We start from the raw sequence: 24,817 nt of genomic DNA on the forward strand, positions 1-24,817 counted from the left end.
TGTCCCTTGAACTCCTTGTTGGTTAGAAACATTGGGAGGTATGCCCGATGTTTATACCACTCCCCGGTTAGAAGCGTTTGGGACGTGTGCCCGATGTTTATACCACCCCGTCGGTTAGAAATATTGGGATGTGTGCCCGATGCTTATACCACCTTGCTTTGGTTAGAAACATTGGGACATGTGCCCGATGTTTATACCACTCCCTGGTTAGAAGCGTTTGGGACGTGTACTCGATGCTTATACCACCCTCTTTGGTTAGAAGCATTTGGAACGTGTTCTGATGCTTATACCACTTTGTTTTGGTTAGAAACATTGGGACGTGTGCCCGATGTTTATACCACTTCCTGGTTAGAAGCATTTGGAACGTGTTCCAATGCTTATACCACCTTGTTTTGGTTAGAAACATTGGGACGTGCTCCAATGTTTATACCACCCTTTGGTGTTTACACCACTTCCTTTTCTGCTCTTGCATGTGACACGCTAGGATGTGTTTTGTTTGAACCCTTGGGTGTGCCCGACAGTCGCTTTTAGCCTTTCCTGCGTGAGGTGCAGTTAAGACTGTATAATTTTCTTACATCCTTTCTGCACGAGGTACGGTTTGGCTTGTGATTCTCACGCGTGGCATGTTCATTTGCTTACTTCTTTTCATGTATGAGATTACTGTACATTGTTGGTTTGCTTGAAATGTGGCATTTTCTTTGTGCATAACACTTGCATTTATGTAATAACTTGACTCTCTATATGTTTTCTGGTATGCTTTCGGTCTCTTACTAGGTGCATTTATCTGTTTAATATGAAATTTCATGTGGAAATAAGTTTACTTGTGTGAATCTTATGATTATGGATATATATCTGTTCATCTATGACAAAAATATGTTACAATTGAGACGTTGGATCAGAAATTGAGGGCCTTAGAGGCTTGATAATTCGAAATTGACTTTATAATTGTGATCAGCATGGTTTTTAGATCCTAATATGCATTTTTGTAGAATTTCGATTCGGAATGATTAAACTGATTAATTTTTGTTTTTAGTCAACTCTTATATGTTTCTTTTAAATATGTAACTTGGGAGTCTATCATAAAATATCTCCTGAGAGAGAAAATGAGAGAGTTAGAGAAGAGAGAAAATGGTGGAGAAGCTTGAGAAACTCATCAAGGAGGAGATTGGGAAATTGAGAAGGATTGTAGAGTTTAAAGCTCAAGGTATGTATATTTTACTTTAATTAATTCCTCTCTTGAATATGAGTAAGAATTTCTTGGGTGCTCATGCAAACTAGGGTTTATGTTGGGGTTGTGTATGTATGTGACGATTGTAGAATTGGATAGGTGTTTTCATCATTTGGTTGTTTTATGTTAATTTGAGCCATATAAAGGGAATTACATCTTATTCTTGATTTTACATGCTTGAATCCAATTATGTATTAGATGAATATATGTATATCTAGATCCTAAAGGAATTGAGTTGTGATTACGAGTTTGAAAATAATGAAGTTCTAATTGAGCTTGTGAATTACGTTTATGGGAATGTTATATCCAAATATTTCATTGATTATCCTTATTTTCTGCTTGATCATGTGATGACTTGGTTGAATTTTGTATTGCTTCGAAACTGCACCAAACAGGGGTTCCGTCCGCACGTGCGAGGCTCACAGTCGCACGTGCGGGAAACAGGGGAGAATTGAAGTTGAGGTTCTGCTAAAAATGCACGTGCGAGGCGCACATGCGGCCACCTTCCCGCACGTGCGGCGAAGGGCCTCCGCACGTGCAGCCCATGTGGGAATTTTCTATGTGCTCTGTTTTCCTTGTTTGACCCTCTAGGATGATTAAAAATTGTATTTGAAGCTTTTAAAATGCTTATTAATTTACTGGGAATTAACGAATCAAATGCGAATTAAAAAGGAAATTGGACTAACTTGTGGGTTACATGTGTGCGTAGGTCACGTACCGGAAGGAACTATCGTTCCGCCACAGCACTGTGAGTAATAGTACTGTAATGACGCATTTTGTTTATTGTTAATAGCTCTTATTAATGTTCTGTTATCTATAAATTGATTACGCTATTCCATGTTGAATAAATGGAAACTTATGTGCGTTATGGAACAAGAATACACTCAAGAACTTGAGATCATTCTGCTATGTTAGCAATGGGCCCGAGGCCATTCTGTTATCTGTCACTAAATGTGGGCAACTCCGGAACTGAGGAAGGTGATGACATGTCAATGTTTCACCGTTCCTAATCTGATCGGAATGGATTATAATTCATGGCCTACGACTAAGGGAGATAGTGTACATGTCGATGTCCTACCTATCCTCTAATATGTGAACAACTGTTGATCTGTGGGCCCAAGGCCGTTCTGTACACTATGTTGAGCCTAAGGCCGTTCCGTATAACATTAGGCCTAAGGCTGTTTTGTAACTATTGGGCCTGAGGCCATTCTGAAAATGCTTCTGAAATAAGATCAAACATGTAATCCATACATTTATGTGTATTGTATTTTATAATTGCTCATCTGAAACTTGCTACATACTATTATTCACTAAGCTTGCTCACTCCATGTTATGTTTGTCTCTGTAGGCAATCAGCTCAGAGGTTAACCCTAGCCCAGCTCTAGCAGCTTTCTTTTGTCAACCCCGCCCTGCCTATGAAGGAGATGAAGCTTATTCATTTTTGTGGAGTACCTTGTATAGCTCATAGCATGTCACGGCCCCAAACCGCCCCTAGTAGTTTGGTGCCGTGATGGCCAGTAATCCGAGATTACCGAAGGCCAACTTTCAAAATTCACACACAATCAGAGTATAGATATAGGGGGGATTCACAAGTGTGGAAGCAATAATCTAAAATACAAGTGGTCCATAACATGTGTGGAAGCAATATATACAAATCTAATTAGTCCATAAGAGCAGTGCATAAGTCAAATGAAATGGCATACATCTTTACATAGCTTTACAACTTAGTACAAATGAAGTAAGGTACACGTTACATCTTAACAAAAGGCTTCTCAAGCCGACATGAACAAAATACATGAAATACAAGTCAAGATACATAATATTCAGGATTGCCGACATAAACATTGCCGACATAAACATTGCCGACATAACATGCATCCAAAACATCTTGCAAAACACACATCTCGGCGTAGCCGACTTCTTACTTTTTACCTACATATATACATAGGGAGGGTGAGCTTGGATACTCAGTGAATGGTATAAGTAATAAAGGGATTAAACGAATGATTCCCGAGGTCTTTCAAAACAATGCATAGTATATCTTTGTCAAAACCATACTTATCATAGCTTGTACAAAACATGAGATAAATCTTGTTCATCAAACTTGATCTTACAAAACTTACTTACTTAACATACGTCAACTTAAAACATGACCTCGGCATAACCTTGGTCCTTCAAAACTTACTTACTTACTTACAAGACCTACGCGGTAAACCGCCAGTGGCAAAACAAGACAAAGCAAGGGAGATATCCCAAAAAAGGGTGCTGCGAAAGTTTAGAGTCCTCCAGCACGAGGGACCTATGTTACAAAGGCCCGTAGCCCTTTAACACTTGGGTGTTGCGCAAGTTTAGAGTCCTCCAGCACAAGGGACCTATGTTACAAAGGCCCGTAGCCCTTTAACACTTGGGTGCTGCGCAAGTTTAGAGTCCTCCAGCACAAGGGACCTATGTTACAAAGGCCCGTAGCCCTTTAACACTTGGGTGCTGCGCAAGTTTAGAGTCCTCCAGCACAAGGGACTTTCCGAGAATGTCATCAAAACAAAGCTTACTTGATACATTGCCATTCAAAACAAAGCTTATAATTGATACATAAAATAGGGATATCATTCATGCTTAACAAATACTTTTATCAAAACAAGGCAAGGATTTATCAAAACCTTAAGAACATAACTTTATTAAAAATACCACTCACTTAGTTCTTGGGACGTCGGGATCAAGGCAAAGGTCCAAGTCCTACAACACATGGTAAAGCATGCTGAACATACTTCTCAAAACAAGTCTTACATGCATGCAATTAATCTCGGGAAAACATGCTGGAAGTCAAAACACTGTTTTACATGTCAGGAAGACATGCTGGGTACCAACCAGGTCTTTGCCGACGTCCCACACTTCTTGGCCGAGGTGTGGCTACCTAGGCTTCGGCATGCGGCTGCACGCCGAGGTGCGCACAAGACAAACTAAAAGTGTAAGTGATCATGCAAGGTAGGCCAAGGTGAGATACGATGCTTAGCCTAAGTGTGAGGTCTAGGTAAGAGTGATCTCGGCGACTACACCTCGAGAAGTGAGGTTTGGAGATCTGGGTTTCCATCCGTGAAGAACAGGAAGAGCATGAACATGAAGATCATGAAGAACATGAATGCCAAAATCATATCTTCTTTATTACAAAAAAAATCTGGGATTTCATGCTATGAGTTCGAAAACATGGACCTGGGTACCCATACTTGAAAATCATGTAAAAACAAACACAAAATATGGATTTAGGCATGAGCTTTTGGATCAAAACATGACTTTTCTTGAAGAACACATGAATGCTATTTCTCTTTCTAAAACCGAACTTCAAAGCAATGAATGGCTTACAAATCATATTCAATCATGCTATGCAATAACATGAACATAAAGAACAACATGAGCAGATTAAGAATCTAACCTTAGAACACAGATCTATCGGTTCGATCTCTAGGGATCAAGCTTGGAAATCTTCTCTCCCTCAAGAACTCCTCTCCCTCTTCTAGAGCTTCTCTCTCTACTCTTCAAAACAAGTATAGGAACAAATGATGGGTTTCTCTCTCTGCCGGCTGACTTAACTCTCAGCTCGGACACGTGGCAACGGCTGGTTGGTTCTCTTCAAAAAGGTGATAGGTTGAAAAGACAAGACTATGACAAAGTGTATCTAATAAGCTACTCGGTATGGCACTCCGACAAGGTGACAATGACCTCGGCTAGAAAGGACAACACTTGACTAAGCTGTGCCACACCTTGGCCTAGATGCGCCACACCTCGGTCTAGGTCATACCACTCCAGGACAAGATCACTCAGGTGCAAAGGTAACATCTCGGCCTAGATAATACACATCTCGGCCTTGGTGATTCACACCTCGGCCTAGATAATGACATCTCGGCCAATATGTCAGGGCGAAGGTGGAGGTCAAACAAAGGGGTTCCAAGATACTTCTAGACTGAAGATGACTTCAGCTTGGAATGATCTTGGCGTAACGTAACCTAGGCTTGGCATAACTTAGGCTTAACATAGCAGGGAAGGGGCAAAGCATGCAAGCGACACTTAGACATAACACATAGCAAGACAAGATTCATGAATGCAAACCTAACAAGACAAGCTATGTAAATGAACTTGAATATGACTATGACACGAATATGGGTTGTTACAGCAACTTAACATGGCAAAACATACAAATGCATGCAAACATGACTAGGACATAAAATGTGGGTTGTTACATAGCATTGGCCTAACCTTTTGTCGAACCTTGATAAACTTTTATTTCCCCCATATCCTTGGTGCTTTTGTTATACCCCCGGTTATGGGGTTGGGACTGTATATACATGTATATCTGTGCGTAGTCATCACTTCTGTATATGTCCCTTTATGAGTGTGTTATGTGAATGTTACGATCCTGGCATGTAGGAGTTGGCTCAATGGATGTTTATTTAAAATTTTTAGATGCTTCCGTTCGGGCCCCAAATTATGTAATTATCATGTTTAGGGATTGTTTTGGGTTGGTCAAGCCCAAACTTTTAGGGGCAAGTTTTGGGGTGCGACAATTTAAATGCTTCATTACAGCCTCATTGCATGATCATAAGTTATGTACCTGCATTGTGCATATCATTTGCATTTTACCCCAGCCTGCAGGCGCTACTATGTATTGTTATCTTGAATGTCTGTCTAAGTCTTGCGTCCTTGTCAAAATGGGTCATCTCTGGGCTTTGATATTCACTTATGTCATTTTATGACTATGAGTTCTGTCAAAGAGGGCCAACTGTAGACACCCCATTTTTGACCGTCCTCAAGACTTGGATGTTCTTGCAGGTACATCCAGTGATGAGTTTGATTGCTCGTCGAGCGCTCAAAATCTGAGGCGGAACGCCACAGGTTTGAGCTTTCCAATCCCTACATCAATTCTACCTCATTTTTGGACCATGTTTTGGTCTTTTCAGCATGTTATTTTTGATGCATTGCCGGCCATGGATTTTGCCTTGCCGGCCATTGATGTGGCCTGCCAGCCATCAATGAGCCCCTACCGGCCATCACTGATGGCCAGCTGGCCACCGATGTATCAGTAGATATTTTCTGATATTTTGTGCCAGCTGTTTACACAGGTTGAGCCATCTTCTTGCACATGTATGGCTAGATCTCTTTGAGGGGATTTTGTATCTTTTATATATAGAAGCCTTCCTCTTGCATGTGAGGGGTTTGAAATTTTGAAGACAAAAAAAATTTCTCTCTCTCTCTCTCTAGAATCCTCTCTCTCTTGATATTTTATGCCTTAAAGCCTAAATTCTCTACACTCTTGCATGTGAGCCCTTGATCAAACTTGATCACCATTGTGTTGAGGTTGCTTAAGGTCCTATTTGAGCTATAGAAGAGGATATTGGCTTGGTTTGACTTGCCTTTGTTGCCTAAATAGCATCTTGTCTTCAAGAGGTATAACACTTGTATTTTAAGCCTAATTTAAATACTTGTGTGGCCATCTTTGCATGTTGTTTTGAGGCTGGTTTTAACCTCTGAAAATCTCTGTTTTCATGGACTAAAATAGTGGTTTGAGGTTTGATTGGAGTTAGGGGTGGTCCACCATTCTTGTAGCTTGCTTGTTAAGTTGTTGTGCCATCTTTCAAAGCTTTCTAAAACAACTTTTTTGACTCTTTTAACCACTGAATTCCAGGGGATTTTCAGTGGTAAAAACATTGTTTTGTGGTCCAAAATGGGAGGGAGTAGCCTCCCCTCCCTGTGTCTTGTTTGTAAGTATAGATAGCTTAACATGTGAGCATGTTTTGTAGCTTTTTGTGACTTGATCTCAGTATGTTTTTGCTATTATTTTGGCATGTTTTAGCTCTGTTTTTGGCTGGTTTGGTCACTTGAGGCTTGCTTTGTATGCTTGTAGTGCAATTGTGCTTAATAGTCTAATTTGTGCTATGTGTTGGCTTTTCATTCTAGCCTTTTCTAGCTTACTTCAAGCATGTTTTAAAACTCCTTTTAAGCTGCTTTAGGACTGTTTTGAAGTGTTTGTACCTTTTGAGCTTGGTGTTGCATGCCTATAGTGTAGTGATCTTCACTAGTTTGGTGTTTTTGGCTTTTGAACATGTTGTGCATGAGTTGCTTGCATGTTGTAGTATCATTTTGCATATCATTTCAGCACTGAAATATCCACAACCTCCCTCATTTCTTCACTTTTTCATTTGTTTTGAGGGTTGGTTAGCCTTAAGGTTGTGTTTAAGCTTGAGATTGAGACTTGTGCTTAATGGTTTTAATTCTCTTTTACTAACAAACGGCATGATCTCTCTCATGTCTTAAATCATCCTTTGGTTGACCCCTCTCTCATTAGAGGACACTCACCTTGGACTAACCGGTTAAAGAATGGATCGGTAATTAAAATGTGTAAATAAAACATGACAAGTAAAACTTGAGCAAGTTAAGTATGTTGTGTTTGCATTGCATGTGTTCAATCGGACGTTATATTGAACACAAGGTAGATTTATAGCGATCCCGGATTTACCCTTATTGTACAGTGATCTGGACATGTGTCCGTGGATGTTGGTAGTTGATTATTATCTTGTTTACATCCCTTTTACTTGTATTTGAGTTATAGGATGTGTTGGGCAAGTTTGTTACAGGTTGGTTGAGTTTAGAAACCAAAACTAGTTGCCCAGATTTTTACCTGTCCGCTCGAGCGGGGGTTTTGGCGCTCGAGCGGGAATTGCACCCATCTAGTATTTCCTGTGTAGTGTTGGACGCTCGAGCGTGGAGTTGGCCGCTCGAGCGGGGTTGTGTGAGTGACGCTCGAGCGGGGAGTTGGAAGCTCGAGCGGGGAGTTGGAAGCTCGAGCGGGGAGTTGGAAGCTCGAGCGGAGACCTGGTTCTGTAAAAGTTCTGGGAGTGTGTATCCGCCGCTCGAGCGGGATTGTTGACGCTTGAGCGGGAGTCTGTGACTGACGCTCGAGCGGGGTGTTTGACGCTCGAGCGGGTAGACTGGGTTTAAGTTCCGAGTTTTGACTTTTCAAATCACTTTTTCACTTTCTCTTCTCTCTCCTACTTTTCCAAAAACACCATTGTTAAGCCTCTCACTCTAGAACTCTACCTTCTCTCTAGGTTTTGATCTAGTAGGAGTGATTTGCTCATCTTTGGCCTTTACAAAAAAGTTGTTGATCGTCGAGGGCTACTTTTTAATCTGAAAATTTCGGGATTTGGAGCACGTTGGGTTTTGTCATCTTCTCCTTTGGAGCTCCGAATTTGAGGTAGGGATATCCTACTCCTCTCTATGGATTTTGTCTTTAAATTTTGGTATTTTGAGACGTTGGGGTTGGTTTGGTAATCTTGTGAAGATTTGGGGCTTTTGTGTTATTTTACAAAGGTTGGGGTTTTATTTATAATAAACCTAGATGCATGTTTGGTATAGAGAAATGGAATTAATGTTGAATCATTGATGAAAATGGGACCTAAGGGTTGAAATGGTAATTATGGAAAATGACCTAATTACATTATTTGATTAATTGGGATAATTAATTGTGAGAAACGAGAAAATGAAATGGAATTGTCGAGATTGGGAATATATGGGGTTAAAGGGTGTAGTTGAATTATTTATCACTCACCGAATTGAAATGTTGATTGAATATCCATTGTGCATTTATTTTTTGTATAGAAATAACTGCTTTGGCCTATCGGTGGAGGATAGTCGTGATTGTTGTAGACAATGCATGATGATTAGGCAAACGAAAACTAATCGATGGAATGTGTCATGGAATTTGACGGTTGATAGAATACATTAACTGTATGTATTGAGTGATTGTATATAGAACCAATGTGTTTGTATACGTTATGTGTAGAGGAGGAGATGTGGGATGTACTCCGTGGTTTAGGGGAAGATGGGGGATGTACCTCTAAACCGGATAGTGTTGGGAGAAAATAGGGGATGAACTCCGTAGATACAGCTCATATGCTTGTCTAGAGAAGTGAAGATAGAGCTTATATGCTTATCTTTGTGAAGTGTGGATACAGCTTATATGCTTATCTGTAAATGTGGGATATTGTCGTTATACATATCTGTTGAGAATGTGGATATAGCTTATATGCTTATCTGTGAATGTGGGATATAGTTTTTATACATATCTGTTGAAATGATGATAGAGCTAACATGCTTATCTGTTGAAAAAGGGAAAATGAAAAGTAACTTGGACTCATAAGTCGTATGACATAAATATGTGATTTATGTGAATGTATCAGTGTTGGCCATCTATCAATTGCTAATCTTTTAGTCATTGTTCATGGTTGGTTTAGTGTATTTCTACTGGGCTGTGGCTCACCCTATATGGGAATATCATTTTCAGGTACAGGTAGCATGCCACCTCCAAGGACATAGCTTGGGAGGCTAGAAGCGGACATACTTTTGTCGTTTTATTTTTGATGTATTACATGTAAATTCAAGTCAAGGGCTTAATGTGTAAATGAGTTAGTACTCTTTGGTTGTAACCAAGTGCTAACTTGGAAAACTGTAAGCCCGTAGGGCATTTTGCTTTTATTGTTAACATGTAATACTTTTGTAATGAAACTCTGATGAATAGAAGAATGTGGTTATTTCATATGTCAATGAATGTCTTATTTGATGGGTTTAATGTTATTATTTTGAGGGCGTTACAAGATTGGAGCATTTCATACTCAAAGTGATGAATGAGCCAATCTCCTTTGTCTCCATTGCCTTTGATCATCCATGACAGGGTAGTGGTCTAGAGTCTTGTTTTTGTGCATTTATTGAAATTGTGCAACTTGGATCTTTGGCCAACATGCATTGAAAATGCATAATTGGTGGCTTTGGATCCAAGAGTGCCACTCCTTTGATGTTTTGAGATGATAAGGAGGGGCACAGTATAAACATACCCTTGGAAAACCCTCCATTTTCCTCTGTTTGTGCTCTGTTGCAGTGTGCTGGCTTAGAGCACCAGTGGCTGGCATTGGCTCGTTGGTGGCCGGCAGTGGCTTACCCTTGGCCGGAGCCGGCAAGGGACCGGCAGAAAGCATTCATGGACGGCAGGCCACTGGTGCAATCCTCAACATTGAATTGGTAAGTTGGAGCAGAAGGTTCTGGAGTGTAGTCAACCCTGCAAACAAAGCCTCTCAAGAGCAAACCGAAGGCTTTTCGGGGTAAACGCTGACTGCATGCATCCTACATTTCCTAAAGTAGAGTTGTGGTAGCGTAGTTCAATGCTCTAAATGTTTAATTAGTGTACATTTGTATTGTAATTTAATTAACTAGTTGCTAATTAGTTAAGTGTTGTAATAATTAAGTAGCTTAGCTTAGCTATTTTTTTATTTTATTTTGTAATTAATTAGCTAAGTTAGTTAATTAGTTGTTTTGTAATAATTAGCTTAGCTTAGTGTAGCTTAGCTGATTCATTCGGACCCTCCTTCAAGAGAGCTCAATGTTGTAATAAGTGTGCATGCATGTGTGCATGTCTTCCAACCCTACGTCTTTCTCCCTTTTATTTACCCGCTTTTGATGGTTAGATTGGGGACATTTTCAATTAGCATACCTTATGCTTGTATGTTTGCATCATTCATTTGTCTTGCATGCACTGAGGCTCGGTGCATCATTCAAACTACATCGTATTTCATCTTCTTTGAATACGTGTTTCATAGCATGTTGTTATCAAATTGTATCATATGCCATATTAGTAGCTGAGCCTATTAATCTCATATTGCATGTGTTGCAGTAGGCATGTTGTATAGTTAGGATCATGCATTTTTCTAGCTAGCTTTTGTTTTGACTTGGAGTAGTCAGTAACTTTTACGCTTTAGCATATTGCATGTGTGTAATTGCCATAAATGCCATGTTTCGCATGCTTGCCATGAGGCTATGTGCTTACTTGCTAAACTGCATGAATGCCTATGGATGAAGGCTTTGTTGCTTGAATTGGAACAGTTCAACAAGTGTGAGTTTTAAGCCCACTTTGCGAAGTGACAAATCATGTTTTAAAGCCCATCATGTTTGATGGCAAATCCACGTTTTAGCCCACTTGAGGGTGGCAAATTCAAACCATTTTCGAAAGCAAACATGAGTTGAATTTGTTCCAAGTCTTGCGATTTAGTCTATACTTGCTTGTGTGCGTCACATAGTAAAGTTAGATAATAACCAGATAAGAACACATGGGGTTTATAAAACAACATATCATGCTTAGCAGAGGTCGATCCTTTGATCGGGCGAACGGGGGTGCTCATTTCAGGACCTTCCCCTCTCGTATCTAAGTTCCCGAGCCGAGGCAACTTTGGTCATGACGGACTCGTGGCCTTTGGCACGAGTTAGGGTTTCCTAAATTTTCTAAAAACAAAATTCTTAGGCAGTGACTCTGTGATCTGGCAAAGTAGTCTAGTTTTGACATTATTTGATTCAAAATCAATTTTTCAAAATGATTTGCTGGATTGGACTCTTTGGTGTTTATCAGTTTCACATTGCACTTTGTGAGATTAGATTCAGAACCGTGATAGGAGTCCGAATTGTAGGACCAATTCAAGCTCTCCGAAAGGGGGCGTGAAGAAAGTCGAGCTACAGATTTGGTTAAGGATTTTTTTTGGAATTAGCAATTGAAAGCTTAAATGGTTCAAGAAGGTGAAATTGACGAGTTGAATCAGTTGAATTTTGAGTATTCAGACCGTATGAGAGTTTAATTGAATATTCGATTCTGTTAGTATAGTTGAGATGTGATTAATTGGGTCCAAATTAGAGTTAATTAAGTTATGAGGATTGAGAATTAAGATTATTATGAATTAAATTTACTTATGAGGTGTCCAATTTGAGTATATAATTTATTGGCAGAGATTTTGAGTTTGATCTAAAATTAAAGGCCTTAATGATTTAAGAAATCAAAATTGAGGATGGAAATACGTTTAATTTGATATTTGGAACCTTTTGGAAGTTTGATTAAAAATTTGATTCAGACTGATAAATTTAAATATAATTAATTGGGCTCTAATGGAAGTCAAATTAGACTAATTAAATTATGTGGGATTTGTGATTAGTATGATTAATTTAATTATGTGCTAATCAAGATTTATTAAGAGTAAGTGTTGCTTAATTAAATTAATCTAAGTCAGTTGATATTAACTAACTTAGATTAACTCAAGTCAGTTGTTATTAACTCAGTTGATATGAGCCCTTCTCTTCTGTCAGTTGATATTAACCCTCCTATGTGCTTTGTGTTATAATCTAAGTCAATTGATATTAACTCAAGTGTTATTAACCATTTTTTGTGTTTAACCTTTCTCTTTTGTCATTAGGAAAAAGATAGTGAAAAGTGTGAATGAAGTGGAGGCTGAGTCCTTATCAAAACCATTAGATAGGGTAGAGAAGTGCTACAGAATAAGGTGAAGGCTATGCAATGCTATAATACTTGGCAAGATCAAAAGGAAAAGTTAGGCGTGGAAGTAAAAAGTAAATTAAAGAAGAAGACTGAGAATTCTATGGTAGGAGAAACGAGTAATGCTAAATAAGGTTGTAAATGTAGTAAGTTTATCATGGTATGTTCAACATGTCACAAGGTTCATCGGGGATTGTGTCATCGAATTACCAAAGCTTGTTTTAAGTGTGGAAAGATATGGCATCAAATAAAAGACTGTTCCAAAGTCCAGGAGAAAACTCAAATGATTTAATTGGTTAATGGTTAGTACTTAACTACAACTAAGAAATTAGTATGAAGGTTTTAAATACAAATATAGAAGTCTGAAGCTAAAAATTAAATATATGCGACTTTATTTGAATTGATCCCATTCAATGACTGATAAAATTAGACCCTATCTACATAAATATTCAAAACTCAACTTGAGATTGCTAAAGATTATTAGAATATCGCCTGGACTTAAGCTAAGTAAAGACCAAATGATTTAAGCCAGTAAAAATTTCTACTTAGCGTCCAAATAAGCATGACTCAGTTTATTAAAACTGTATCGTTATTGAACCTTTGAAAACATTGAAAGAGACAACTTTTATGTTACTCCAAGATATGGATTGGAAAGAATCACCCCCTATCCTAAAAATAAAAAATAAAAAATCATGAACAATAGTGACAGAAAACATAACATAAGCAAATGATAAAGTTAGAATCCATTGCGTGGATAATTGAAACTTGACCCAAAATTGCCAGATTTAGAATAATGAGATCAGACTTGACATAAGTTTATATGGGAATTTTGTATCCGAATAGTGGTTGGCAAGGAAAGACATTATGATATTGTAGATACATAATTGAATTTCGATCTTGAGTCCTGACTGAGATGGCTTAACTTATTGCAAAGAAATTCAACTCTAGTGTTAAATGGAAGAAAGCAAGTGTAATAGGAAATAAGAAAATGAATTTCGTTAGAATGAGAAATGTATACTTCTTAAAGAACCTTTGGGAACATAAGAGTTTTAGTTGACTAATTGTAATGGTTTGAAAAAGTTAAAAAATTAGCCTAAGTTACCATGTGACAATTTATCAAAGTCAATGAATATATCTATATAGGTCTAAGATTTGGAATAAGTATGAAGACAATGTAATTTGAATTCCTTACATAAGTGTAATCTTATATAAATAAGGAAGCTAATAAGACCAAAAAAAATGTAGACCTATTGTGAAATCAAGTCACCACTTTGAAATGATAGTATGAGAAAGATTGTCAAAAACAGTAATCTTAATTTAACAGAAGTATGTAAAGTTCTGCTCTGATCTGTATGACTGTCTACTACTATATGAGTACAACCCAACATCTGTTACTTACAAAAGGTTCAATGAATTTTTGTGAAATATTCTGTTGTGACTTTGATATGCTTCCGTTCTGAATCTGATGTGCCCCCTTGTTTCAGAATTACCATCATAATTGGTATTTAAGATGTCTGTTTGAAATTGAGACCATTAATATGTGATTACATTTCCATATAATTCAGAAATTTCTATTATAGATTAGCATTTGAAACTTTATTTTGGGATACTACATTACATACGTATAACTTAAAACCTTTTGACTTGGTCAATGAAAGTTAAATGACCTCTCTTTGGAAATAATAAATTATGAATTGCATAGGAATAATGTTATGATTATTATTGTCAATGGACTTGAAAGATCAAGAACTTGTATTCGTTATTAGTGATGCATCAATACTTAATTCTGAAAATCTCATATAAAACGACATTAGTAGAATATTTTAGTTTATTTGAAAAGCAAGGAGAATCATGAAAATCCTTTGAATTAATCTTCGACTACTTGAGAATATGTGAACTATAGTTGAACAAAGTTGTGTGAGTCATGCGATTGATTACTTTAGTATTATTGTAGTGTATGTTTGATGTTACAGGATTAATGTCAGGATATATTTTGATGTCGGCATAGACTATAACGAATCACTAATTTGGATTATTAACCGTTAAGTGATTGGGAAATAAGTTCAGCATCTGTGAAGAAAATCAAATGAAAAGGAAGTTGCCTAGGAGAGGAAATGAAATGAGACAAAACTATATTATTGATTTTCGGTACAAGTAATTTAAGTTTGGAGGACCAAACTTTTTAAGGGGGAGAGACTGCAACGATCCCACCATGTATAAAATTGGCATTCAATTAATTAAGAAGATTTGGATTTTAATTATTATGATTTAATTTGGGATTTATGGGAATTATTCAATCTGATTTGTATATGATTTGGTTAGGATTTATTTTGGAATTAGAAATTGAAAGCTTAAATAGCTCAAAAAGGTGAAATTGATGAGTTGAATCAGTTTAATTTCAAGTATCGGATCGTATGAGAGTTTAATTAAATATTCAATTCAGTTAGTACAATTGAGATTTGATTAATTGGGTCTAAATTAGAGTTAATTAAGTTATGAGGATTGAGAATTAAGATTATTATAAATTAAATTTACTTATGAGGTGTCCAATTTGAGTATATAGTTTCTTACCGAAGATTTTGAGTTTGATCTAAATTTGAAGGCCTTAGTGATTTAAGAAACCAAAATTGAGGATAAAAATACGTTTAATTTGATATTTGGAACCTTTTGGGAGTTTGATTAAAAATTTGATTCAGATTGATAAATTTAAATATAATTAATTGGGTTCTAATGGAAGTCAAATTAGACTAATTAAATTATGTAGAATTTATGATTAGTATGATTAATTTAATTGTGTGCTAATCAAGATTTATTAAGATTAAGTGTTACTTAATTAAATTAATCTTATTCATAAATTGCATTGTAGAATGGTTTAGAATTTGAGAGTGTATGTGAGTGGGAGTGTGCTGAGAAATATGTGTGTGTAGAGAAATCTGTGTGTGTGCATGTGAGTGTTGTGTTGGAGCTCAAAGAAATGTGTAAGTATGTGCACGTGTTACAAGAAGTGAGGGTGTGTGTATATGTGTCTTGTGATGAGTTTTTTGTCAAAGGAAGAGAGGGCTTGGCTTGTTGAGTGTGCTAGAGAGCTTAGAAAGAGAGAGAGCTCAAAGAGTGTAGAGAGAGAAACCTATATTTGTGTGAAAGATTGGAAGAAAGAAGAGCAATTGCAAGAGGTGCTCAAGAAATTCTGCAAAATCAAAATTATAAGTAAGGATTCGAGGTTTAATTTGGAAGATTAATCTCATTACACCTTGAAATTAAGAGACTTTTCAAGTTATTTTCAGGAATTAAGAAATTTTTGGAATCAATATCTTGTGATTGGAAGAAATTAAGAAGAAAATTAAGGAACTTGAGCTAGGATCATGGTTTTGGAAATTGATTTAGAAATTAATTGTTTTTGGTTTGATTTTGTAATATTTTCTTATAATACTTGAGATTGAGAAGGATTTGAGATTCTGTTCATGGAATTAGAAAGAAATTGGGTTCTAAACATGAAATGGGTTACATGCATGTTCATGGTTATGGAAATAAATTTAGAAATTAATTATTTTGGGTTTGATTTTGAATGTCTTGCATGAATTTGAGTCTTATTTTTACATACATGTAAGTTGGAGAAATTAAAGAATTAATTCATGAACATGGTTAAGGTTAATAAATATGGAAATAATTGTAAGAATTCTTTAAATTGAGCTTGGGTTTAGAAACCTTGATATATATGAGATGTATATTTGTATGCATCATAAGTTTTGAAAGGATTTGAGCTATGCAAGTTTATTATGCATTTGATTTTGAAAAAAAAGTTTTGAAAACATTGAGTTCATAAAAAGGGTTTAATCATGGAGTTAAATAAAGTTTTGATTTTGTTTTAAAACCTAAAAATTGATTTGATTTTAATCCATAATCCATGCATGTAATGTAATTTAAGAGTTTTATTTAATCTAAACATATTTTGGGATATATTAAATTAGTTAGTTTTATTTGAATTACATACATGCAATATTTGCTAGAAAAATTGACAAGAAAATGAAGAATTGGAGCTAAGTTAAAGTTTATGAAAGTTAATTTAGAAATTAACTATTTTGGGTTTGATTTTGAAAGTTATAAGTAAATTAGGCTTCATAATTACATGCAATTTCATTGTACATTTGATTTTGAAAAAAGAATTTTAGAAACCATGAGTTCAAGGGTTTTAATTTTGAAATTAAGGTTTTAATTTAAAGAAATTAATTAGTAATTATGTTTCAAGATTTTGAGCAAACCATTTATAAATAAATAAGTGTTTATGTTATCTAAAGTATGTTCAAGGTTTTAATCAAGATATGTATAGATTTAAAGATTGAAGAATGCATTCGAAAGCTATTTTTAAAAAAAAATTGGAACTTTGAAATTTTATAGACTGCTCGAGCAGTGTAATTATCGCTCGAGCACACATTGAAGGCTATATAACTATTTGGAGAAAAAGTTAAAAAATTACTCCACGAGCAAAAGTTAAAAAAATTCTCCACGAGCAAAAGTTAAAAAAATTAACGGCAGTGCTGCAGAGCTCTAATTAGAGCTGCACTGCAGCAGCTTTAATGAGCTGGCCACATTAAAAAAAAAAAAATAGTGAGGTAAAAGACAAAATATGGAGAAGAAAAAGACAAATTAATTGTAACGCCCTCAAAATAATACATAGAACCCATCATTTTAGACATGCCATGATATAAGAGAAATCAACACCTTTCTATTCATCAGAGTAGTTCTTATAACAGTATTACATGTTAACAACAAAAGCAAATGCCCTACGGGCTTACAGCTTTCCAAGTCAACACTTGGTTACAAAAAGAAGAGTACTAACTTTACAAAATAAGCCCTTGGCTTGATATACATGTTATACAAACAAAATAATCAAAAAGAGTCTTCAACTCCCATAACCATCCAAGCTATGTCCTTGGAGGTAGCATGCTACCTGTACCTGAAAATGATGTCCCATAAAGGGTGAGCCAACACCCAGTAGAGATATGCTAAACACAAAATGAGCAGTAACTAAGACATTAGCAATTGATAAATGTTTGACTCTCATAAACCAATTCATACACCATTTCCATTACATGACCACTGTGTCTATATTTCATTTCATTTTCCATTTCTTATTCAATTCTCAATTCACAACCATGGCTCAGAACCTGGCCAAACACTCTAAATGAGATAATAATTTATATTAAACGTTTCCCATTTCACAATAGATAAGCATACTAGCTATATCACCATCTCAACAGGTAAGCATATGAGCTATATCAACACTTCCATAGATAAGCATATGAGCTATATCAACACTTCAACGGATAAGCATATGAGCTGTATCACCGGAGTCCATCCCCTATCTTCTCCCAAACATTAACCAGTTTAGAGGTCCATCTCCTATCTTCTCCTAAACCGTGGAGTACATCCCGTATCTCCTCCCACACAACACAATGCATATAAATAGTTATCATATACATCATCAAACAATACATAAAGTTAATGTATTCTTTCAACTATCATATACGATGACACATTCCATTGATTAGTTTTAGTTTGCCTAATCATCATGCATTGTCTACAACAATCACGACTACCCTCCACCGGTAGTCCAATGCAATTATTTCTAAACAGATAATAAATGCGTCAACAGATAATTTATCCATATTTCCAAAAGTGAGCGATTAATAAATCCAACTTCACTAGTCCATCTCATAATGAGCCAATTTCATTATATTCAACTCAATTCCATATTTTCTCAACACTTGTTATTAATTACACTAGTGACCCAAAAATGCCCAAACATGGCATTTTCCCTTTGATTCCCAATATTGACACCAAGAGTCCATATATTACCAACAACATCAATATACTCATTTTGAAACCCAAATACGTATTTATGATCCAAAATAAACAAAACCCTCTTTTCAAAATTATACATTTGAAACCCTAGTTTCCAAAACCTAAAACCATTTATACAAAAAACTCAATATCTAGGTCAAAACCCATAAAATTGAATAGGAATCCTACCTCAAATTCGAAGCTCAAGGGAAGGAGATGAAGAAAACCAAAATGCTCCAAACTCCAAGATCTACGGATCAAAACGAAGCCCTCGACGATCAACACAGCTTTTACAATGGCCAAAGGAAAGGGAAATACTCTAACTAGATCAAACCCTAGAGAGAAGGGAGTTTCTAGAGAGAGAGACTCTCAAAATCGATTTTGGGAAAGTAAGAGAAAGAGAGAGTGAATGTAAAAAGTGATTAAAAAATGCCTAATAGCCTTCTGATATACGACATTCCCGCTCGAGCGGAGAACAGGACGCTCGAGCGTCACGCACAAAAATCTAGACACGCTCGAGCGCAAGAAGGCCCGCTCAAGCGCCAAGACACAAGAATAAAGTACATCCGCTCGAGCGCGAAAACCAGTCCACTCGAGCATAGATTTCCCCCTCCCAGAACTCACATAAAAAATGTACTACCCGCTCGAGCTCCAACAAGCCCGCTCGAGGGCGACCCGCTCGAGTGCAGGAAATCTGCTCGAACGTAGAAATCACACCTGTAAAAGTTTTGCAGAGTACCAAAATACTGGGAGTGTGCAATCTCCGCTCGAGCGCTAGACGACCCGCTCGAACGGAACGACCAAAAACCTGGCAACAAGATTTTAGACCAAGGCTCAACCCACCTGCTCGAAACTTGCCCAACACATCATAAAACTCAAACAAATGGAATCGAAGGATGACAATAAGATAGATACAACTACCAACTCCACAGAACCAAAGTCCGAAATACAACAGATATCGAAAGGGAAAATCGGAATCGCTATATTAATGCTCCATTAAAGTTTTCTTTTTATAGATCTAAATCATTTTTGTAAGGTCAACTCATATCCCAAATCAACCCTGTATAACTATTTGGAGAATAGTAAAATACTTGATAATTGAGAATTAATTGGTAATATGACTTTATGGTGCCATATCATTTCACGTGGTTAAAAAACATGTTTCGATTCAATTTTAAATTCAAGTAAAAAAAATAAAAAATAGATTGATAAAAATAAATATAAAAAATATATTTTTAATTTTTAAAAATTATTTTGCCTCGAAAAAAGTAAAATCATACAAAAATGATTGGTGCTTTTTAACTTATTTATTCAATTTGTTTTAAAAATTTTTAGAAAACAAAATTTAAAAAATAAAACTAAACAGAGCCAGACTTTTTGCACACATGTTAGCGGTCATCTCAAACGTGTCGCATGTTGTCCGTAGTAAAATTGCGGTCCACTTCTAACAACGGCCTCTTTCTCTCTCTCTTTTCCCCCAAATATCTTCGCCTGAAAAATCGAAAAAATTCTTGCCCTAATCTCAATTCCAGTCAGCTCAAATCCACCAAATCTGTCACACAAAATCACTGTCTAATTCCATCGAATTTACAGTTTTCAAGTCCACCAAGATCACAACATCCAAGCCCAAGATCTGCGATCTCAAATGGTCTCACACCTCTGAACTCCGACTCTCACACCACCTCTTCTTCAATGGATAATCGTCACAAAGGCACGTTTTTCCTGTTCTATTTGCTTTTTGTCTTTGGTTTTCCTCACATTTCTAGGGTTTTTTCAAACTCTGACCCGGTTTCAATCGAAACCGAGGACGCTGATGTATTGAATCGCCGCCAAATTCAGCTAGAGAAGCTTGAAGAACTTGTGAGAAACCTTAGTGAGCTGGTTTCTAGGTTAGAGTCTCGATTTTCTTCGGAAACCCCCAAGGTCGGACCTTGTTTAGATGAGAAACGCAGTGTTGAGAGACCATCTCGTTTCCCTCTTCAAGAAAAGATTGATTCGATTGTGAAAATTGAAGATGAGAGTGGTTTAGTAGATGCTAAGGTTGTTGGAGATGAAGAAAGAGGAAGGGCTGTGTCGGTTACCAAATACAGTCCGTTTTGGTCGGAGAGGTTTCAAGCTGTGTCGGCTTTGAAACTTGTTTCTGATGCTACTTGCATTATTGTATTGCCGTTTAGGGATTTCGAAGGATTGAGCAAGTATGTTGCGATCGGGGATGATCAGGGGAGAGTGGTCGTGTTTCTACGAAATGGGGATGTTTTGGCGGAGTTTAACACGATATTGGATTCCCCAATTACTGCCATGGTGTCTTACATGTCAGTGTATAAGAACGCGAGTTTTGTTGTTACAGGGCATAGCAATGGTTTGATATTGTTGCATAAGGTTTGGGAGGTTTCAAATGGAGAGGAGTGGACTTCGCTTTCTGTTGAAAATGTTGTGCAATTTACTTCACCAGAAATTGGGGAAGGTGGGTCACCAATTACTTTGTTAGAAGTGCATCATGTTGGAAGGATGAGGTACATTTTGTCCACGGATGTTAGTGGAAAAATTAGGGTTTTCAGGGAGAATGGAACAATCTTCGGTTTGGCTGTGCCAACGAGCAGGCCGCTTGCATTTTTGAAGCAAAGGCTTTTATTTCTGACAGAAACCGGTGCAGGATCACTGGATTTGAGGACCATGAAAATTAGGGAATCGGAATGTGAGGGATTGAACCATTCTTCTGTGGAGAGTTATGTTTTTGATGCCACAGAGAAATCAAAAGCATATGGGTTTACATCAGAGGGTGATTTGATCCATGTGCTATTGTTTGGTGATATAATAAACTTCAAGTGTAGGGTTAGGTCCAAGAGGAAGGTTGACACGGATAAGCAGCCTCTTGCCTTCCAAGCAATTAAGGGTTATTTGCTTATTGTCAACCATGAGAAGGTGTTTGTGTATAATGTCTCGTCTCAACACTATTCTAGGGTTGGGGGGCCGCGATTTCTTTTCTCTGCTAGTCTTGATGAAATCAGATCGTCATTTAATTATCAATCGACAGATCTAGATTCCCAAAAGAGAACGGTGATGCCATTGCTAGCCAGTGATGGTGAAAAGCTTGTGATTCTTGGTCTTGGAGGTGGGTATGTAGTGATGTATCGCTCCACCCTTCCAGTTTTCAAAGGGGAATTCAATACGATGCTATGGACAAGTCAGGTATTTTTCTTTGTTCTTTTCCTCTTTGTTGCATGGCAATTCTTTGCCAAGAAGAAGGAGGCGCTTATTTCATGGGGCCCAGACGATCCTTTTAGTTCCACATCGATTACCAATGGAGCGCCACTAGGTTCTGGCCCTGGTGACAGATCTTTCACTGAGCCTTCTTCAAGAGGCAGTGATAGTTTGGAATTGAGAGGTGGTGGTCTAAGAGGTCCATCAAGAAGGTATGTCTCTCCATCGCGATATCCTGGTGGATCAGCTAGTTCCTTTAGGCCTAGTTCTGTAGATACAAACTCTAGACCTTCACTTGATCCCAATTTTAGAGCTCCCTCTGAGGTGAAATTTAGAGGGTCGGCTCTAGAAACTGCTGGTTTTCAAAAAAGAAGGGAGAGTTTGTTTGTAAACAGTCAAGTCGTTGAGGAAAGCAATTGACCTTCAAAATCAATTACATGAACTATGCCACTTCGAGTTCGATTTCTTTTGAAATTTTTGTCCTAAAACCATTGTGTTTGCAATGGTTGTAAACTTTGTAACTTTACTTATGTGAGAAAGAAATAATTAAAAAACTAAATTCAATGCATTTCTAATAGTAGCATTTCTAAACTATTGGATTCAATTAATTGACATTTGTAGTGTTTTGATCCCAATTATATAGTTGTATTTCCTTTAATTACCGCATGCTGTAATATTTTCTGGAGGGGTCGGAACATCCTTTCTCTTCTGCAAAAATCATGTGAATTGAGCAAAATCATGCTATAATGATCATATTTGTCAATTTCTTTTAGGTAAGATACCTAAACCCTAGTTTTGTTACGTAGTTGAATGCTGTCAAAAAATTTGTAGATAGTTGAATTTGTAGAGTCTGCTCTTTGCCTAGCTAGAATGTTATGTCTAGATTACATTATTGCAAAGTATTGTTAGTATCTTACGATTCATGATACGCATCTTATGACTCAATATTTTTAGAGACAAATCAATATGTATCTTAAGTTAAATGTCTCTTACCATACATAATGCAATATATGATATGATACATAAGATACGTGAATACTTCAATTTCATGAGCAATTTTGAAAAAAATTAATTAAACTTATTTTATGAAATTAATATTATTAGAAATTTTCATTATGTGTCTTGTGTTGTTGATTTAGACCTATTTCAACCGGTTAAAGTTTAAAGTTTTTTTACTATGGACAAATTCTGAGTTAAAAGTTGTAAATTAAATATTAAAACCTAAATAGTTAGTTAAGACAATATTTTATACATATTTTAAGGATAAATTACACTTTGTCCCTTTTATGTTTGGCCACTTTCTCACTTTAACCCTTAAAGTTTGTTTTTCCTACTTTGGCCCTTCTTGTTTTAAGGGTTTTTTTTTTTTTTTTTTTTTTTTTTTTTTTTTTTTTTTTTTTTTCCACTTTACTCCTAAAGCTAATTTCTGTTAAAAATTAGATAGAAAATAAAAAATTGACAATTATATGGCATAAAAATATTTTATTATATGACTCACAATTTTGATATAAACTTAAAGTCCAATATAATAATATGTATATTTTTATGTTATGTGACAGTTATTATAATATTTTTTGTCTAATTTTAAACAAAAGTTAGCTTTAGGAGTAAATTTAGAAAAATTGGAAACATGAAGGGTCAAAATGGAAAAAATAAACTTTTAAGGGTCAAAATGGAAAAGTAGCCAAACATAAAAGGGACAAAGTGTAATTTATCCCATATTTTAACTCCACTCTGCATTTTATATAAATTAAGTATTTAGTATTATACAGTTCATATGCATTTTATATTTCAATGAACCTTACTTCTGCAATTTTGGTGTCTTGTTGTGTTTGCTATAATTCTATATATTTTTTGGATCTATTGTTTAAAATGTTATAGTATCTTACAAATACACGATATGATCTGATACACGATTTAGAAACAAAAGATACTCGATACATAACTGATTTGACAACTATGATTGCGACTACACATAACTGTATTTGGTCGCCATCCCTCAAATAATTGGGAGTTATTTTGACCCCAAGGGGTTGGCCTGATGGCAAGGCCTTGGATCTTCGGGGTGTGTTCTCTCCAAGGTTCGGGGATCAAAACCTCTTAGGTCGGATTGGGAGAAAACTCTTGAGTTAATCATGCTGCACGTGCGGGAAGCTCCTTGTTGAGGGCTTGTGCACCCTTAGGGATTAGTCGGGCTTTGATTCGGACACCCCAGTGCTAATAAAATAAAATTGGGAGTTATTCTGTGACTGCCTCATTGAGGTTGCCAACACTAGTGATTATCACAAGACCCATGCATTGCCTCAACCATCAACTTTGTTGTTGCATCACCACCATTACCATGTCCACATTACATACATATAATGCAGTCTCTGAGAAAGAGCTTAGATTGTTGAGAATGGTCCAACTCGCTGACCCTGCATGCTGAGTCCTGATATGACACTGATTTTCTTCATCAACGTTTACGATTGATGAACATAACTTGATTCCTTCACTGGGATCGACGGCTTTTGGATGAACTAATCAGGGAGTGGAGGGGGAGAGGGAGTGTAGTGTGAACAATATTGTTTCTGTCCTAGTACTGTTTTCTTTGCATAATCTGTCATATGTCAATTGTGATGTGCTCTGTAGTTTCATTGTGAAAGCTATTTTTTACTATAACCTCATCCTAATAGGACAACTTTAATGTAGTATACGAGCAAAAGGGAAGTGATAGATATTACTACTGAATCATCAATTTTTTTTTCACTATAGCCTCATTGTGATGTGCTCTGTAGTCTCATTGTGATAGGACAACTTTAATGTAGTATACGAGCAACAGGAAAATGATAGATATTACTACTGAATTATCAATTTTTCTATCAAACTACACACGAGTGTGGTCCCAAATGCATAATTTTGTGTGCTACGTTGCCAATTACATCAGAGTTCCATATCATGATCAAATAGCTGAATAAATAAAGCAGCCAACAAAAATATGATAGTGAAGCAAAATCTCCTGCCAGGGAGGTGGGGACTTTGGATGCTAATCAAAGAAAATGAGCGAAAAAAAAAGAAAAGAAAAGCGTAAGGGAGAAATGCTAAAGACCCATACTTTTTAGACGTACAAATTCACTCTCGATAACGTGCCAAAAGAGTTGGACCTTATATCATTGGATATAGAAAAAATTAAAAGTTAACATCTATTATACAAC

General features: G+C 36.5%; 1 protein-coding gene across 1 annotated transcript; it reads left to right on the forward strand.

The window, feature by feature from the left end:
• Positions 1 to 19,806: 19,806 nt before the first annotated feature.
• LOC114264088 (putative membrane protein At1g75140) lies at positions 19,807 to 22,191 on the forward strand. Its single transcript, XM_028204697.2, has one exon. The coding sequence runs from the start codon at positions 19,836 to 19,838 to the stop codon at positions 22,041 to 22,043; it is 2,208 nt and encodes a 735-aa protein (XP_028060498.2). The 5' UTR covers positions 19,807 to 19,835; the 3' UTR covers positions 22,044 to 22,191.
• Positions 22,192 to 24,817: the final 2,626 nt, after the last annotated feature.

The sequence above is a fragment of the Camellia sinensis genome, chromosome 6 (genome assembly GCF_055761805.1).
Source record: "Camellia sinensis isolate YWXY chromosome 6, ASM5576180v1, whole genome shotgun sequence".
Taxonomy (NCBI): Eukaryota; Viridiplantae; Streptophyta; class Magnoliopsida; order Ericales; family Theaceae; genus Camellia; species Camellia sinensis.

Excerpts from the sequence above, each read along its gene's own strand:
- LOC114264088 (XM_028204697.2), top strand. The coding sequence starts at position 19,836 with ATGTTGTCCGTAGTAAAATTGCGGTCCACTTCTAACAACGGCCTCTTT.